The 14,568-nt window shown below is 32.5% G+C and overlaps 2 protein-coding genes across 2 annotated transcripts; one reads left to right on the plus strand and one right to left on the minus strand.

The window, feature by feature from the left end:
- The first annotated feature begins 2,667 nt into the window (after nucleotides 1-2,667).
- LOC137931611 (thioredoxin domain-containing protein) lies at nucleotides 2,668-8,393 on the plus strand. Its single transcript, XM_068775063.1, has 6 exons — nucleotides 2,668-2,880; nucleotides 4,437-4,622; nucleotides 5,531-5,669; nucleotides 6,467-6,628; nucleotides 7,403-7,528; nucleotides 7,970-8,393. The coding sequence occupies exons 1-6, from the start codon at nucleotides 2,754-2,756 to the stop codon at nucleotides 8,166-8,168; spliced, it is 939 nt and encodes a 312-aa protein (XP_068631164.1). The 5' UTR covers nucleotides 2,668-2,753; the 3' UTR covers nucleotides 8,169-8,393.
- Nucleotides 6,875-10,188, minus strand: LOC137931610 (ELMO domain-containing protein 2). Its single transcript, XM_068775062.1, has 2 exons — nucleotides 9,599-10,188; nucleotides 6,875-9,496 (listed from the first exon to the last, which is right to left on the minus strand). The coding sequence occupies exons 1-2, from the start codon at nucleotides 10,115-10,117 to the stop codon at nucleotides 9,074-9,076; spliced, it is 942 nt and encodes a 313-aa protein (XP_068631163.1). The 5' UTR covers nucleotides 10,118-10,188; the 3' UTR covers nucleotides 6,875-9,073.
- Nucleotides 10,189-14,568: the final 4,380 nt, after the last annotated feature.

Here is a 14,568-nt window from a genome sequence, read left to right on the forward strand (position 1 = left end):
TCATATAAAAAAGTTATTGGATGCAGTGTAAAAAAGGATAAATACTATCAGAATGCATCAATAATTTTACTACATACCACAACTACGTTTATAAAGGATCTTTAACTTGTAACTTTTAAGAACAATTACATTTTTTTCCAATAAATTATCATCAATAATTGTTATATAATAATAAGTTCCTATAGAAACAAAAAACTTATACGACGTTCAATATGTAATTTTTAATACTTCTTATTGAAAAAAACATATTAGTCTATGCATATTTTGTTTTTGATGGTCTCGGTTTTTTGGCTTATGTTTTAGGGAGTCTTTTAAAGAAGCGAAGCTAAGGGCAACTTAGGGTGCCGGATTTAGAGGAACATACTTCGACTTGATTGATTATTATTGCCCTGTTGTCACTATTACTACCACATCGGAAAGAGTTAGCACTAGGAGAAGTGTCAAAAGAAACTAACAACGCTTCTAAATAGTGTGATCGGGGGTTGTATCGAATGACCACGATGACTGTTTGCAGTTTACGTGGCTTGTCTTATTGTTTTCGCGTCATCCGGAAACTTGAGTGTGTCTCAGTCTAAGGACGATGCGGCGTTTGAATGTACGTGGTGTGATTGTATTGTAGGTGTTGGCTGCAATCTGTGAATTTTTTGATATGGAGTTCCTTTGCTACCACGAATCTCCTAATAAAAAAAGTCTAGAAGAACAATGAACCGATAGGGGGTGGGATTGGTTGGAGCTATAGATGTAAAAAAGCCGATTAAAAACGTTTAAAACCAAAAGTGGCGGTTTAAAACCCCAAATAAATCTTTTTAAACGGTTTAAAACTCGCCTACTAAAATATAAGAACAGTGTTTTTACACATCATTATCGACAATACTTGGTCTTGTGTTAGTTACCTATGCAGTTTATACCTATGTAGGTAAGTATATTACATATATATTTTGTACTATAATTATAAAGAAACAATATTATATACAATAGATTAAAATATGTACCTAAATCATAAAAAAATTGTGGATAGGAGTTTTGACCTTTATTTCCAAGTAGTAAGGGTCTACTCAAAGGTCCACTCTTCAATTTCTGTTCAAAGAGTTTGCCGACAGAGCCACCGCCGACTGCTATGCACACATACACACACACACACAGTGAATGCCCTCTATTTTACTTGCACATGAAAGAGACAACGTTAGGTATGGTATGTATGTATGGTATGACCAAACGAAGTTAAAATAATATCTCCAAATGTTAGACTTATATTAACATTAGACTTAATTGAATAGGAATAGGAGTAATCCGAGTAATTGTTCACAAAAGGCTACTGAAATATAAATATTAAACTTATAATAGGTAGGTATTCGTATTTCGTTTGCATTTTTTATTGTCGTATTTGGCATATTTGGTACGAGTTCCTTTATATTGAATCCAAATTTGTACATTTTTTTACAATACTGGCAACACTGACATGTCCGCACGCAACACGCTATGTATGTGTGTGTGTGGTGTGGAGTAGGCGAGCTGGCAACGTTGCATCTTGACGTCTCTCCGCGTGAGAAGTGCAAGTGTGTGAGTTTGGTTTTAAACCGAATGAAACTGATTGATAAATCTTTTCAAAATAAACAATATAGTTAACTAGGTAATAGTTTTTCAATTTAGATAGGTAATGTCTACGCTTGCAATAGATAATGTCTTTATATTTAAGAAAAACATGGTCGTCAACACTAAACGTTTAAAATCGAAAAAAATGGGTTTTTTCGGTTTTTTTCGTTTTGAACCGATTGGTTTAATTTGTTTTAAACCGGCCTTACATCTATAGTTGGAGCGCTTCAAGAACCCTATGACTTCCGTACTCTTACACTGTTTGGGGAAGAATCCCTTAGTCGTGGCCGCGTTAAAATCATTAACAAGGACCTGGATTACATAGTTGGATAACCAATAGGTTATACCATCGGAATACGGCGATTTACGCGGAGGCTGATTGCAGAGGGCATCCTCAAGTTCGTCGCACAAAACCGGATCTATTCGGTTTAGTAAGGGCTTCTCAGTGAGCGTTTCGATTTGACTTGATTTTTAGGAGGATTTATGGGCCGGAAGAACATTGCTTGTTCATATTGTCGGCTATATATTCGGCTTTATCCTCGTCCAGCAAGGCGGGGGTCGGAGTCCAAGTATTTGGGCGCGAGAGGGGTGGCATTGTTGGGCAGGTCTCTCCTTTTGATGAATTTAGGAATCTTCCAGAAGGCGACATGGGACGGTTTGGTTTTCGAGATGGCGTCATTTTATCTCTCGAAAAGTAATTTGGCAATAATTTATTAGAGAAAATAAACGCGATTAAAATTGTACGTTCCATAATTTTTATTCATCGTTCAATGCCGTCAACTGTACTTTTATACAGTTATTTCGTACCCGAGACTAAACCGATTTTTCTACTCCAACAAAACTATGTACAAATATAATATAGATATAAATCTTAAATGAAAAAAAATTATATTATTGTAAATTGTATTATTATGAGACGACATCCAAATTTCTTAGGAAGAGAAATCTTAGTAAACTAAAAGTTGTTGTAACCTAAATTAAAAAAATAGTTCAAAACCAAAGAGTGGCTAAAAAGTTTAGAAGTTAATGCCATTGTAAAAACAAACTTTTTGGCTATTAATTTTTGCTTTTTATAATTTTTATATTAATATATTTTTATTTTTATTAGTGTTTAACCTAGTTTATTTTTAAGTTTTAATTTTCAATAAACATTCCTCATTATGTTCGCTAAAATACTAATGATATTACTTGTTAATGTTTTTATGATAAATGCTAATGTGCCGAGTGTGAGTGATGAAGAATTACTCCAATTTATTAGAGAAAAAGAGAAACTTATTGTTTTATTTTGTAAGTGTTTAAAGAACTTTTCTTTAATACGCAGTTTGGTAACATGAACTTCTTATTGAAGAGGTTACATAAATAGTTAACAAAATGCAATAACATTAAATTTTCGTAGTAACTTTTAAGCGAGGCTATTTTACCATCTTGTCAGACATGAATAACAAATACCTATTCCTTCTCACGATAATTATCAATATCAAGAGATCAATTCATTTACATCAACTGTCTGTGTTCTGCAATATAATTATTTTGTATGCTAACATCTTTAAGCAAGGTGAAGGGCGCTCAACTGCCCTCTTTTTTTGAAAAAATAAAATGAGTTTTATTGTATTCAAAGAATAGTTTTGAAAAGACAATCTTTAGTATTGCTTTATAGGGTTTATGGGTCTTTTTAACTGTATCATTGAATTTAAACATAGTTTCATCCGAAAATCTTATATCATAAAGTTTTATATTTTTGGGATAAATTAATGTCGCATGGTGTAAAATCAGGATTGTAAGGAGGTTGTTTCAACAATTCTACACTGTGTTATAAGCACTTATATATAATTGTTCATTTGGTAGAGTATTTTGACGCATTGTCCTGATGAACAATGACTTTGTATGGATGTTGCTCTCTAATATATTCCAAAAACGGCCAAATAAATACTAGTGTACCACACTGCTATTTGACACAAATGGATGCATTTTTCCATAATTAAATCACTTTGCTGTTACTGTTTCCTTGTTTACAAAAATTATTGAAAGAAAGTGTTTTTTTGTCATAGTTTTTGTAGGAAATTGTTCTAAAGGAAACACCCACTGTGAATATTATCTCGTGATTTAAGGATCATACCTATAGATACATCTTTCTTCACCTATGACACCAAGACATGACACCAAGTAATGTGGCCATACCTCAACTAAGCCTTTCCAAAATTCTTACATCCCTCTTTGTAACATACATATATTTTATGTTAAAGCTAAAAGGTTAAACTCATGTTCACAAATGGACCCACATCCCACGGTGCCCCCCTTTTTGGTGTGGGCCCAATATTTGGAAACACAGATTTAACAGATTACTCAGTAACATATAGATGATCGAGCAAAATTTTTTTAATCTGTTTAATACCATCAAGATTGTTCAAATCTGCTGAAAGCTAACTCTTATCCATGCCTTTTATTTATGTGCGAACACCATTCATGCGGATATCAGTGTGATTAATATGACCATGTTTAAACTAATAGCTAACCATAGGCTATTGTGACCGTTGCTGACTGTACCCTAATAAAAATTGTAAAAAATCAAACCACAATTTTTCTTTTAAATCTATAATGAGGCTATGACAGTTTTTAATTTGATGTCATTTGCGTAAATAGATAACAGTGATGTAATGTATGTGAAAATATTAGTAGATTGCTAGTTTAAAACCATAAAATAATTTTATTATCTTCGGTTTTTTCTTTTAAACTTTTAGAATGCCTATTGAGTATATTTTGTGTAGGTAGTACACTTTTTGTGCAAAGCTTATTGAAAGAGAAGACCAAAGAAGAAGACCAATGTAATAAATATTATTTTCCAGCAAAATCAGACTGTTTAACCTGTGATAAATTAGAACAGCATTTAGATAGTTTAAGTGAAGATTTTAAGAAACAACTAAATGCATTGACAGTTAAGTCAGAAAATAGCCATTTGGTACGTCTATACAGTCCAAGTAAAGAACCTGCAATAGTGTTTTTTAGACATGGTGTTCCTTTGTTATATAATGGTAAGTATTCATTATGATTTTTAATTTATGTATTGTTACTGTGGGCTGATTTCTGTAACCCAGCAGCACTGTGCCTTCGTGAATCAATAGATTACAATGAAATTATTTTGGATGCAGGCCAACTCATTCCAGTCTTGTTGAAAATATAGGAGGAAGGTCAGTGTCCTGCAGTGGACATTCTTCATCTAATGTGATTATGAATTTATTTTTAAGTAAAATGTTTTACTGTGAGAGGTTGCATATAGAGGCTGGTTTTATTAGAGCTTAAATTTGCACCCAAGCATTAATGGTCTGACAGATTAAAATCTACCTCTTTCCTGTCATAGATTAGCACTGTTTTTTTAATATAACAAGTCACTTGCATAGCCTAATTTAGGCTCAATTTTTTAAAAGCAAATTAGCTAGAGGTCTGTTAGAAGTCAGTTTTATATTATATTCTTTTGGTAGAATTTTTATTGATGACTGGGTGTAAGAGATAACTTTAGCTTAGGCTGTTAAATTAACCATTATTATTGCATTTATCTTGTCAAGGTGTTCAAAAAGAAGAACACAATGATCATCATGGTTATTAAACTGATTTAGGTATGAGATATATCATCTTATGTCTATATTGGATGAGTACTATTATGTTGCAAAGGATATCTAATTAAGCCTTTTGAGATTAATAATTTTTGTCATTAGGTTTTTACCAATCAGCACGAAAAAATTCTGTAATATAGTAGCAGTATTGTTAACAGTGTTTTTAATTAGTACTTCTTGTTAATCTAAAGAACAATGTGTTCTAGATATGTTTTATTATTATAAAGAATAGATAGTATAAATATAGCAACAGAAAATAGTAAGAGTAAGACAAATATCCCCTTATTCTTATAAGGGAATGCTGTTAATGTACTGCAATTTTATTTAAGGAGAAGCTGATGAAAATGAAATATATAGTTTCTTTGAAAAAAATCAGTCCCCTGCCGTTAAAGAACTCACTGATAAAATATTTGAGCACATAACACAAGCAGCTACGGGAGCAACAACTGGAGATTGGTTTGTCATGTTGTAAGTACGTCTATTTTATATTGTTAATAACCAGGTAAAGTAAAATCCAGTCATTGTTAAGTTGAAATATTCTGGGCATCAATTATGTTTATTAAACTTTCTTCATAGGCAATTTTGTTATCAACTTAAGAGAAATTCACAATACTTACTTTAAGACAGTATCGCAAAATTATCATTATCATGTCAACCAATGGATGCCTACTGCAAGGCATAGGGCTCCTCTAAAGTTTACCTAGATGAGCGGTTTTGCGCTTGCGCGTCGATTCATTAATTAGGCTGGTCTGACTCATGGTCGCCACTCAAGTACCTTTTGTCCCCAAGGACTGTTAGTCTTTGAGTTAAATCAGTAACTTCAGTGCTTCTTTCTCATTCGATCACACAACATAGCTCTGCACATAACTCTGTCCGTTACTCTCTGGTTGATCACGTCTTAGATTCGTGTTATCACTGCTGACATATGTTAGTCAATAGCCTTTTAAATTTTTTTACAAAAAACCGCAATGTTTGGAGACAAATCTTCAGGCATTGTGATGTTTTCTTAAAATTATGTATTAAATTAATTTAGTTATGTCTATGAAGTGAATTCAACTGTTTTTCATTTTCATGCTAGAAAGTGACTTCTACAAGACAGGTCTCTCCCAATGTTTGCCATGAATGACAAATGAAGACAACAAATTCATCTCTGCTTTGTAGCAACTGAAGTCGGAGCTTATAACAGTAACATTAAACTTAGTTAAACAATGACAAATTATTGTTGTCATTGCTACAATTGTCTATAAATAAAGATTACTTTTCAGTTATGGAGCTTCATGTGTGGAGTGCCAGAGATTACATGCAGTGTGGGAAAGTGTAGGGGCTACTCTTCGAGGTCGTATTAATGTTGCCAGGGTTGATGCCAATTTAGCTGGTGAAAACACTGCTAAACGATTTAAAGTTTCCAAACTACCAACATTACTTTTGTAAGTATACCACACATAAGTTAAATTGAATAGATATTAATGGTAGTAACCATGCAACCTGTGCTTAATATTAAAAAACAAATATTTATTACTTAATAAAAACATCATGTCAGAAATTTATATATAGTGTATTAGTGTGGCATCATTGTAGAAGTGATCAAATAGTAATAAAACATCAAGATGATGGTCAAACATTGTATATTTTTTTCATTTACTGATTATCATTGCAGAAAGTATTATGACAGTCCAAGATATGTTATAAATACAGTAAGTAATGCATTGGTAAATAACATAAAATTTACCTACTTTTAGAGTATGACTACATATTTATTACACATGTAATATTACATACTTTAAGTCCAAGTAATTCCAAAACAAAATTATTTTACACTACAATTAATATTAAGAAAATCAGGGTGTTTGTACAATTTTTAATACAGTCTTGCATAAAAACTAATGTTGCATATTGTTAGCTATGGGACCCTCAAATTTAGCATGCAGTAAAGCTTATGCAATGCTGTGTAGGATAGTGAAGATGTAAAACTAGTGCCTGTGAAAGACTGCCACCAAAAGAATCTTCAGTATATTATTTTGCATATGTTGTTACTTTTTTCTCATCTCATTTGTAGTGTGTTATACTTTCAATACGAAATATTCATTGGGTACATACATAGATACAAAGGTTTAATCTTTTAACTTATTGTTTATTTAGAAAATACCCCCCTGAAAATTATAATATATGTTATGTAGTAAGAACTAACATTTTCATTACAGCTTCCGATTGGGCAAAGTCTATAGGTATGATTTGCCAAAGAATGATGTTAAATCATTTGTATCATTTGCTCAAGATTGGTATAAAAATTCGAAAGCTGAGACTGTTCCTCTTCTTGCATCACCTTTGTAAGTTTGTAAATAATTTTAATTGTTAAACACTTTCAAGACTTGATTGTTATTTTTAATATGTTAACCTTACTGAGCAAAGAAAATACACTTTATTTATTTGAACACATGCTACTAATCAGAATAATTAATATCTTACCACAGGCTAAATTCTACATTAACAGTCTCATATCTGTTGTTTTGCTTTTATTTTTTAGTCAAGCTTAATTAGTCAAATGCATGATTTCTGTTAATTTTCTGAATAAATCTATAATTTAGGTTTAGAGAAAGAAGAGTGTGCAATAGATAATCAATTAATTTTGCATTTATCATTGGTAGTAGTAGTTTTTTGTATTAGTGTTAAACTGGATTCCACATACAATCATATTTTTGCTAGACACTAAATATTTGATGTTCTTATCTGCTCACATTCCATATAATTCTATTGTAAATTTGTTTTAGTGATGAAGTAGTGGATTGGTCAGTTGCAATGCTTAGATATAGCATTGCATATGGATATGATATATTAACTAAATACCCTTGGATTTGGCAAATTGGATTGACTGGATTTGGTCTGGTGGCTATAACAGCTTTGATTGCATTGTTCAAAGCTGGAAAATCAAATGCGAAGAATGTCAAGAAAGAAAAGAAGAGTAAATAGTAAAGTTAATTTTTCTTTCAAAACGTAAAATTGTTGACTATATTAAGTATTTAATTTTTGATGATCTCTATTATGCTCCCTAATATTTTAGGTAAAACTGAAAATTCCTGCCATCTTTTTTTGTTATTCTATTCAAGCTCTTATTGTTTTAAACAGATCATTGGTGCTTTGCTTCTTAAGTATACATCTTACTTATTCGATTATAATAAATTTTTTCAAAAAATTATGATATATTTTCTTCAACTCTTATCCCACCTTTCTTAAGAAACCCTTCTCACTTTGCAAAAGCTACTGAGAGGTCTCAACCCTCAAAATTGTGAATGACACAAAGTGTGTGGATTTTGACAATGCATTTTTTTAAAAATTAATTAGCAATAGGGAACACATTTTTAGATATTACACTAGGGGTTGATTAATAATTATACTGTTTTATTTTTATCACACTTGAACAGTTAATATATTCATGGTTAGGATTCATGATTATGAAAATTGTTGTTTATGTAGTAGAATATTAATATAAAAACATGTAACTTAATAAAATGTTACATAGAGCCCTTCTTTTAGACATATATTTCAATACATTATGTGTTGTTCAACAAGAACCAAAGATACTTTTATTTTGTGATCATGATAGTGTATGCATAATAAGCTATAATCTATTAAACAATTTAATTAAAGCAAAAATATATTTTTAAATTTTTATATAAGCATCACCAATTTGTTGTTCTAAATCTTATTTGTCTATTAATTTAACTATTTATTTCATATTATCAATGGTATGCAATAAATAATAAACAGTGCGGACACACATTTCATAGATGTTTATATCAAAACCCAAAAACAATCACACATCTTGTGCTTATAAAACATTTACTAGAATTCAGAAAGTATTTGGACTAGAATGACTATATAGTATCAATCTCAACATTTATTCTAAAAACAGATGCGGGATCAGCTAATTCATTACGAACAGCATTTTCAAACTTTTTGAATATCATAGAGAACTCCATAATATTCTCAGGTTTTGATTCAATCCACATTTTATCAAACTCATAAAATAAATAACAATAAAACCTATGAAATAAATTAATGTTAGGTAAGTATTGCTTTGCATTAAACATATAAGTTTTGGCAGAACCATCTTTTAGAAGGTAATATGCCATTGATGTTATATTTATACCCACAATTGCAAAAGTATACCCATATATTGGATGGAGGGAATGACTCAGCACATGACTTGATACTTCTGGATACTCTGTAGCAAAAAATAGTAGATTTTCAAGTCCGAGCATTCCCATACCACGAAAATCTGTTTTTGGATCTTCACCCTAAAAAATTTGAACAAATATATGTAGCATAATCTAGTTTTAAAAGTATACTTAAAATCCTGGAAAAGTGACCCTCCAATGTACTGAAAAAAATATACAAACCTGAAAACCAATAAATTGCCACTGTTTCGTCACTCTACTTTCTAATGGTGTATCAGGCACCAAAAGAGACCACAATCTTAACAATTTATCTTCATGTAATGGATTGTTGCTATCAAATTGTTCTGTGCGAACATTTTCTACGTCATTTAAAAGTCTTCTGTAGCTCCATATTTGTTCTAAGCATCGTCGAAAGGAAACTACAAAGGGTGCATGTAGTTTTGCGTTAATTTTTTTAACTCTTAATATAATTGATATTGAAGGGTCTATGATATCGCGAAAATTATTTGGATCAAATCTTCTTTCTAAAACTGTCAAATCTAGGTATGAAATAACTTCCTTCACGTTTTGTGTACGTGAAAGCATTAACGACTTTTCAACATTGCATGTTCTTGCAGCTCCTGATTTGTCACCGTAACATATTCTTTGTAATTCACATAAACGCGTTGTTTTACGAAAAAACCATTTGATGAAAGGCCTTAAATACCATTGGATTACGGACCAGAGATGAAAAAACATCATTGCTAATTACTTTTTTATAAGTTACCTAAATATTAATTTCACATGTCTTCAAATTTCTACTGTTTTTAAATTGCCTTAAGCTTGTCAATAGTAGACATATTAGACATTATCAATAGGACACAGATAATAAAATTAATTTTATGTCAAAATAAATAAGGCTAGTCGTTTGTGGAATTAAACGCAGTTTTTAATTTGTACATAGAAATTTGTCAGGAATTTGTGTGTTTGAAAAAGAATATGAAAATTAAGTGATGTGATAAGGTCAAGGGCTACATTATGGAACATTGGCAATGTTAATGAACCATATGGAACAAACCTATATAACAGCAATTTTTAACTAAATTGGTACTTAATATTACATACATCATTATAAAAAGTAATATATTTGAATAAAGAATTTATTTCTGTGAATATTTTAAAATGTAGAGAAAACATTTATTACATGCCCATGACAGTTGGCGTAAAAGTAGTACTGTTTGGACAGTAAAACAGTGACGTGTGCCATCGCAATTGATTCTAGTTTTTTAAATTATTTTATTATAATATTGCAATATATCCATTAAAAGTTTAGTTTATTATTTATCTGTAAACAACGTATTTTAGGTACTTTCATGCAATATCTATTTTTATTTTAGTTGTTTTATTACCGGTACAAAACATTTTAAATTGTATGTATTTATGGAACAAATTTTCCATGTTGCATGTCCTCCGTAGGTTCATTTTCTAATATGGTTCATAGTTATGAGATAGTAATTTATTTTATTGTTACGAAACAGGGCAAGTAGCGTTTATTTACTTGCATGTTAATAATTGTTAACTATTAAAAAATCAGTTTACCTGAGACTTGTTACAGCTGTGTATATTTCTATAAATTTTCATTTGTCATCCAAATAGGTTTGTAATTTCGTCATAATTGAAAACTAACCTCTAAAACTTATTCCTTAATAATTCTAATCGAAGCTGTTCTTGTCATACTTATTTTGCAAGTGAATGTTTAATTATTGTTTGTTAATTTGTAATTTTTAAATATTGGTGTATTAATACTTAATCATCATCATCATCATTATCATAGGACTCCACAGCCGGGCATAGGCTTCCTTCATAGACTTTCAACACATAAATATACATGTCGTCGTTTTTGTGTTCCATAATTTGTGACATACTTTATGAAGCACCTGTACTATTCCTTCATACTGTTCCCTAAATAACGTTCATAAAATAACTGACCTTTTTTAATTAATAATCTTAGCTCACTTTATAGCACTTGTTAATGCGTTTCTAGATATTGTCTATCTGCAATTAACTGGAGCTATTATATTTTTCAACTTATTTTATTATATTCAATTTATTGTTTTGTAATACAAACAATATAAACCCTATTTAAAAAGTGTTAATATAGTAGTGTTAATATAGTAGTGTTAATATAGTATATAGTTAGGGGTACGGAAATTTCGTATTTACGAAATAGATGCGAATAAATGCGAAAATTACACATAAATGCGAATAAATGCGAAATATATGGTAGTGTTCGTATGATGGATTATTAAACTATTATCGTATCGCCCGAGTCGCGACTCGCGTCAATTGAACTTGAGTGAAGTTCGTTTCAGACGAAACGGTCGACGCATTTTTTGGACACGAACTGACTCGACAGAACGAAAGCTTTCGAGTCTCACTTGTTCGTTGCCTATCGCTAGAGTCGGGGACGTTGCATGCGAGCGCTCGAGCAGTGTTCATTTGTAACGCTTTAGGCACGCAAGTGTTTTACAAAAATATTTTTTTTTGTGCTCTTAAAATGGGACGCCCTAAGAAAGATTTGACAAAAGTTTCAGTAAGCTTTCTCTTCACATGAAATTAAATAAAACGAACGAGGCTTTCTTTCACATTGGCCAATTGTTTTCCCCATCTGCGGCTGCAAGTTCAACTACATTAAATAACAGGTTATCAAATATCTCCCTTCCGCTTTTTTGCTCTTTATTCAATGCTTTATAAAAAGTGTTACAGTGATCGGATTTAGTTCAAATATGCGCCGTTTTGTTCGATAATCTGTTTCCATCTAGACGGCAACTTCATAATACCTCCCTCGTAGAAGCCCCCCTCCTTATTTGCGAAGAACTCGGACAGCTACTTTTCACAAACCTCTTTTGAGTTCAACTTTACACCACCAAGGGCGTTCGCCATGGACAGGAACAGGTGGTAATCACGTGGCGCTATGTCCGGGCTATATGGTGGATGTGATAAAACCTCCCATCCGAGCTCCCGTAGCTTCTGACGAGTCATCAACGAAGTGTGTGGTCTGGCGTTGTCCTGGTGGAACACTACACCCTTCCTGTTGGCCAATTCTGGACGCTTCTGGTCGATCGCCTGCTTCAAGCGGTCCAGTTGTTCGCGGTAGATGGTAGAATTAAGCGTCTGGCCACATGGGAGCAGCTCATAGTGGATGATTCCCTTTCCAATCCCACCAAACACACAGCAAAACCTTCCTGGCCGTCAATCCCGGCTTGGCCACTGTTTGGGACGATTCACCGGCCTTCGACCACGACCGTTTTCGCTTGATATTGTCGTATGTAATCCATTTTTCGTCGCCAGTCACCATCCGCTTCAAGAATGGGTCGAGTTCGTTCCGTTTCAGCAGCATATCGCAGGCGTTGATTCGGTCCAGAAGGTTTTTTTGCGTCAAATCATGCGGCACCCAAACATCAAGTTTTTTTTTGTATCCAGCCTTCTGCAGATGGTTTAAAATGGTTTGGTGACTAACTCCCATCTCCTGGGCGATGTCACGAGATGCCACATGCCGGTCTAACTCGATGTAGTCCATGATTTGATCGGTATTTGTCGTCACAGGTCTTCCGCCGGCTGGCTTATCCATGGTGTCGTTTTCGCCGGCTCTGAATCGTCGAAACCATTCCTCCGCGGTTCGAAGTGATAGAGTACCATCCCCCAAAACACCATTAATCTCACGGAACGTTTCTCTAGCGGATTTGCCTTTAACGAAGGAAAACTTTAAAATAGCGCGAATTTCGGCGTTAGTGAACTCCATGTTTACACGTCTATAACTGTTGAACGCAATATCCAAACTAATCATGCATAGCGTCGTTTTGTAGGTTATGTCAAGACCTTTCAAATTATGTATAGTATTGCCAGATACGAGCTCTGTAGCGCTTTGTACATAGCCGCGAAATTCAAAAGACAAAAAGGCGGAAGGGAGATATTTGACAACCTATTATAAACGTATTGCTGGAAAGCTTTTCGAAAATTCCTTTTTTCCAAGGATTTCCTCAAAATGAGCTAATTGATGGGTATGCGCACTTTCATAGGTTAATTCTTCGGCCTATTAATATAAATGAAAACTCTAATGTTAGGGACATATTGTTGGCTGTCAAATGCAACTTTCCGTCTTTTGCTGAAGCAGCATTACAGAGTATTTGGAGTCCAACCAACAGCGTGGACGCTGAACGCTTCTTCAGCATATACAATGTCGTCGTAACGGACCGAAGAACGACGCTTAAGGAGTCAAATGTTGAAATTTCTACAATGTTATCTTTTAATTAATTAAAATTGTTTTATGTTAAGTTAAGACTTGTACTTTGAAATTTGTATTTTGTTAAACTTTACTTTCATATTTAGTAATAAAATTACTAAACAAGTATCTTTGTTTAATAAATACCTAATTTGCCCAAATTTTATAATTTCAAAAATATAAATGCGAAATTTATGCAAAATTTTTAAATTTTAAAAAATGTAAATGCGAAATTGGTGATTTTTTTTTGCGAAATTTCCGTACCTCTATATATAGTGTATAAGATAGGCCTTGATCTTATCAACAGAGTTTTGAAAAGAAAAATATCTTCATGGACGTTTTTAATAAAATAGTTTATTCAATGAATGCGTAACAGATATCGCTATTGAAATAACGCTAAATCCAGAAACACTAACATCATAAATACATTTTCCCCAATTTTTTAGGGTCGCGTGATTGCAATTTTTATTATAATGGCACAGACAATGTGCGATTGGCTCCCAAAAGACACTGCATTACGAAGTCGCATATGAATTAAGAACCTATTTCCCTTGCCTCATAGGATGCTTGTTGTTCTTATATGGGCAAAACAACTTTGTTTTTAAATGCTCTTTAAAAAAAACATTTTGTACAAGCGTAAACAGTAGCGTAAACAAAAGCGTATCGAGTGTTTTTAAATTGTCCTTAGGACATCGTTACGGAAAAGTAATTTAAGAAAAATAAAATTTGTTCCGATTGAGTTCAAAAAGCTGTCGGTAGTCCATAGTAACTCAGCTTGTTAAGTAATATTTACAAGTAGATTGAAGATAAAATTTGTAAAAAGATAGAATTTGTTGCGGTTTTTTTTCAAGTGTAGAAGATGTAGGCGCCATGACGTTACTTATCTAGATTGTCCAGCAAGAGCATGTAACTGACTATATTTCATGGGAAA

This window comes from Battus philenor, unplaced genomic scaffold, assembly GCF_028537555.1.
Source record: "Battus philenor isolate CCGP_79_NKW_IND1 unplaced genomic scaffold, ilBatPhil1.0.hap1 SCAF_8, whole genome shotgun sequence".
NCBI lineage: Eukaryota > Metazoa > Arthropoda > Insecta > Lepidoptera > Papilionidae > Battus > Battus philenor.